This window comes from Aplysia californica, unplaced genomic scaffold (assembly GCF_000002075.1).
Source record: "Aplysia californica isolate F4 #8 unplaced genomic scaffold, AplCal3.0 scaffold00129, whole genome shotgun sequence".
In the NCBI taxonomy this organism is placed as follows: Eukaryota; Metazoa; Mollusca; class Gastropoda; order Aplysiida; family Aplysiidae; genus Aplysia; species Aplysia californica.
Window position 1 is genome coordinate 561,194 of NW_004797399.1, and position 5,268 is coordinate 566,461.

At 40.6% G+C, this 5,268-nt stretch overlaps 1 protein-coding gene across 1 annotated transcript in view; it reads left to right on the top strand.

The window, feature by feature from the left end:
* The window catches only part of LOC101853079, a 117,486-nt gene extending 112,279 nt beyond the window's left edge, over positions 1–5,207 (top strand). Inside the window, exon 18 of the mRNA XM_005096448.3 lies at positions 4,214–5,207. Coding sequence (XP_005096505.3) covers positions 4,214–4,462 — 249 coding nt within the window. The 3' untranslated portion in view covers positions 4,463–5,207. The remainder of the gene's footprint in view (positions 1–4,213) is intronic.
* The last annotated feature ends 61 nt before the right edge of the window (positions 5,208–5,268 follow it).

A 5,268-nucleotide genomic window follows, 5' to 3' on the forward strand; every position in this document is an offset into this window, starting at 1 on the left:
ATATATATATATCTTTCTGTCTCCAATTTTCTTTCTCTTTCTTTCTTTCTCCCTCTATCTCTCCACAAGGAAACGTTGGAGAAGACAGAAGTGTAACATTTGCAAAACGCTTGGGGTTTTTTTAATTGAATCTTCAAAGTTGCCATAGCATTTCTATATTTTCACTCAAATTCAAATCTTTGGTTCTTTTTTTTCCACCTCGTTACGATATGAGAGGGGAAGCGCTGCAAAAAATACCCTCCCTTTTTACCTTCCGTCCCATAGCTTTAAAAAAAGCAGAAACACGAATCTGCAACAATAAGCGAATGAAAAATGGATGGTGTATGTATTAATGCGTTAAAAATGTTATGGTCTCGATATTGTATGTTCGATGAGAATTAATTCTGTTCAGTGGTTAAAGAGTCTTTTATCTCTTTCGTTTGAAGCAGTGGCTTTTGTTTATTTCAGAAACAAATTGCTGTAAGCAATCAGGAAAGAAATGTGTTACACAATAGTTCTGAATGAGTGTTTTCTGTGTACGGTAAAGTGGCCAAAAATATACGGTACAACAAATGTTTATGAGCACAACTTGTTCGTAATACAAAGAGCAGCCTCCACTCCTCAAAACCTAGAGGAAAAAAAACTCCTTACGGGGACACAAAATGAACAGCTCGAGAATGAATTTTGGAAAACACAAAGTGAACGCTTTTGACTAGAGAGGGAGGCAGAACAGTTGTATGTTTGCAAAGGAAGCAGAAGAAAGCGATATGCAGACAGAAGTAAAGGAAGTGGCTGTAAAAGGCGATCCTTGGAACGGGCGATGTGAGCAGGAGTCGGCGGCGATCATCCAGCCTTGCAGTTTATGCCTCGGAGGCCTCTGCTTGCCTTCCTCGGAAATAAACTATAAAAACTCCCGGGCATCTTGGGGCAAATATTGCTGCGTCGCTGGGGAAGCAATTTGGGCACTCGCATATAAATATGGCCGGTTTTTACGAGCCGGTCATTTTTGAAAGGGGCCGATCATATGCGTGTCCGGGTGGAAAGGAATCAATTAGAGCGTTGGACGTCTATGGGTCTACGTCTTGCGGCTGGCCAGTTTTATGTCGTTGCACATGCGTGGTCGAATCGGTTCGTTTTGTTAGCGTCTGGAACTTCATGGGGTAAAAGGCATAGAGAGGGCGAATGTGAGGTTTGATTAATGAATAAGGAATATGGGAGCGAGGATTTGTCCCCAAACTGCTATTGATCCACGAATATGGGTGGGGATTAATTTTAATATTGGAATGTTCGGGCGTCGACACTCCACTTTTGTGCGGTTTTATTGCGGTAAATGCAGGGATGTTTTGAAAAGATTTTTGCTCATAGAATTTGACGACAATGCATCTCCCGAAACAACGTTTGCGTGAACAAAAAGATGCGCTCCTTTGATAGGACCGGAAATATTGCTTGGCGTTTGAATCTCGTGTCCCAGTTGAACTGGGGGTTGCGAAATATACGAGCGGATTGCATGGGTCACCGGAAACATCTTCCTAAATTGCCTGCGTCGCCTTGTTGCGATATGGAGATATTTTGTATCCAGAGATGACTGTGTGAAGTTTCGTGGTTTAACGGTGCACCGATTCCCATCTAGCCTGGAGAAAACAGCATTAGAAGGAGAGTGAAATGTAGGGGATGGGGGGGGGGTCGGGAGGAGGAGAGAAATTCTTTGAAAACAAAAATATGGAGAGATGAGAAGTAGAGGGTGATCTTGTAAAACGAACCAGGGCATTTGTGGGAATAATGTACGAGGATGGAGGGAAGGAAAAGGGGCGGGCAGGAGGATCTTATAAATAGGAGAGCAGCCTTTGGTATGGTCGTATTGAAACCTGAGTCAGTATCAAGTAAACATAAATAGTTAAGGATAATTTAAAACTTATTGTATATTTGATGTTCTAAGATGTTCGGTTGTTTCACATTTCACTGACACTGCATTGCCTCGGAACTATTTTGTATAAGGGGTACTTAAGTGTGCTTTGTATGAAATAATTCTGAGGCAACGACTAATTGCCTTACTTGTGATTTGTTTACTTGTCGTGTTTATAGAATTTTATACATGTATTACGCTTTGGAAGAAAGCACCCTGGTATCAAGTGAGATATTTTCAGTGTTTGAAAAAATACCGCACTGTGTAACTGTTACAATTTGAAGTATGTCAGTTTTGCCTTGAAACTGTTCACACATATGTACATAGTTCTCTTGGGCCGTACAGTAGGAGTCAGAATTTTTTTTTCAAATCAGCTGAATACTTTGAGAGATTTGATCATCAATTTAGATAGAAGGAAAGAAAAGCAGAGGAAGACAGAGAGCAACATACATGGTATGGCCGGCTTCATGGCAAACAACATGATCAGAAAAACTAGGCTGATCAGGAAGATTGACTACAGGAAGGAATGGGTGTTCGAACACATCAGACATGATTACAGATACTTTTTTGTTGGAAGCATCATCAAACTTTTTCAATCAACGCTGGTCACTGATAATTTCACTTTCCTTTATTGTAACAACACATAATTTTTTTTTTCCAGAAGTACTGCCAGTTTAGCTGTACGTTTAAAGGGCAACAACAGACAAACAAACGAAACAAAAATATTTATATGCATCACAGTAGAATAAATCTTGAATTTGCACCAGGGATCTCTCGCACATGTCTAACCCTAAGGCCTTCCAGTCTTTGTATGCTTGAATTACGACATTGACATGTCTTTTTAACTCAATGTAAGTTATCCCAGCGCCCGGATCTAGAAATTGGAGACTGTTTAAAAAGAGGCCCATTGGAAAGCCTTTCCATATCTCTAGAGACAACAATTTCGGCAAACTCTGTTAGGGCTTGGGGCCACGTTCAAAAACCTGTTTAAAACAGGGCGCTAATGACAAAACTAGCCCTGATGTCACAACTTTTTATACATTAATAGATTATTTATAGATGTCTCATCTTCTTTTGCTCATGAAAATCGAAACGTGACAACAAGGCATAAAATAAGAAGAGTAAATGTACAGCTTATTACGCAATCAGTTGAGCAAGTCTATTGGGTTATGTAAACTCAGGCTGACACGTTTAACCCCCCCCCCTCTCTCTCTCTCTCTCTCTCTCTCTCTCTCTCTCTCTCTCTCTCTCTCTCTCTCTCTCTCTCTCTCTCTCTCTCTCTTTCGCTGTCGTTCTCTCCACGTCTCTCTTTCATTTCAATCACTTTCTCTCTCTCTGTCTCTATCTATCTATCTATCTATCTATCTATCTATCTATCTATCTATCTATCTATCTATCTATCTATCTATCTATCTATCTATCTATCTATCTATCTATATCTCTTTACTTCTCTTCATTTCTTCCTTTTTCTTCTTTTTCTCTCGGAGAAGGAGGCGAGTGGTCAGTCTGAGGAGTCTTTTAACTTTGTACCGAGCAGATTTCAGTATCTATTTGATAACAACATGCGTCTCCAAGACTCCTATATTGTACCCCCCCCCCCCACACACACACACACACATACACACGCTCGCGCGCGCACACACACACACACACACACACACACACACACACACACACACACACACATACACACACATGCACACACACACACACATACATACCCCATCCCCTCTTTAAGTGACTGAGATGGTAAATGTAATGGATTAGCCGCCAATAGAGTTATTGTGAAGTACTGCAGAGCGAACTTTCCAGCGGAGGGATAAACGGCCAAAGAAAAAATTAGTGAAGGGCTCCATTGCAAAACGCATTAAACGCCAATCCTGGGTATTTCCGGAAAACCACGTCGTCTCCGTAACCTTATAATATTACTAAGTTGTGATAACTTTTTTTTTCTCTCAAAATGCACTGTATCCCTTGATATTTAGTGTGATACGTTGCATTTTGTTCGTAATATTGTTGTGTTGTTTGTTTGTTTTTTTAATTCTTTCTCAGTAGTAAATGCGCGTGTTGCGTATAACCCGGGAGCCTTCAATGTATAAATTTGTTTCGATGCTAATGTTTGTCTTTGGTTTGTTTGTTTTTGGTTGTTTTGTTTGTTGTTGGGGTTTGTTTTTGGCGAGGTGTTCTTTTTTTGTTTTTGTTTTTTTTTTCATGTGTTTTTTGTTGTTGTTTTTTTTTTATTATTTAACAAGCAGCTTCTTAATATGTCGACTAAAAATCCCGCTACCATAGCCTTTTCTAATTCTGTACACCTGTTCCTTCCCCCTTCAGGACGTTGTGGACAGCAACAGCGGCGGCACCGGAGGTGGTGGAGGGAGAAGTGACAGCATCAGTGTCAGCGTCACTGGCAGTACCACCGGCGGGAAAGGGGGCGGGGCTCCAGAGGGCGGGGTCTCCACTCTGGCAGGCAAAGATACACGCCCACCGCGACTACGGGAGCTCGCCCGAAGACGTAATCGCACGCGGATCGAAGCCAGCAGTGACGAAGGATCGGACTGTGAGATGATCTCCAGTGTTTGATTCGGAAGATCTGTTAATAATGAGTGAATTTTTTGGACTCGATTGTGTAGGCATAATAATTAAATGTTGGAATACCTGTATTTATTACTAATGATGATTGTATGGATATTGAATTACATTAACGTAGTATGTTTGAGTCCATAAGACCAAATTACCCATTCCTGCCCTGACCGAATATGATATGAATATGATAATAATGTTCATTGTTTATGAGCATGCACTATATGAGTCTCTTTAGCCACGAGTATGTACATAATATATCTGTAGTAAACGCATGTAACTATGTGTGATTTCGAGAGTGTGTGCGTATGTGTGTGTGTGTGTGTGTGTGTGTGTGTGTGTGTGTGTGTGTGTTTACAAGTGAGTGATTGTTTCTGAAAGAGGGAGGAAGAGGCAGGGGGAGGCAGAGAGTCAAGAGACAGACCATTTCAATTGTATCACTTTTTACAAGTTATAGGGCAAGATACGTGTGTAAATATCGAAATGATGACCATCTCTTACAATTTACTACCGAAGACCACATAAGTGATCAAAATAATAATATTAATTGGTTTTCTACTGTTATACAAGTATGAATAGCGAAATGAATTAACTTTTTACAGCAGACCAATGTACTTTGCATATTTCTACACCATTTACAAAATGTATTGTTAGTGTAAGTACTGAACTCTTACATCGCGTATTGTGTGTACGTGTGTGCACACTTGTACGTATTTGTGTGTCTGTGTTTGTGTGAGAGAGAGAGAGAGAGAGTGAGAGAGAGAGAGAGAGAGAGTCGTAGTGTTAGTGTTAGTGTGTGTGTGTGT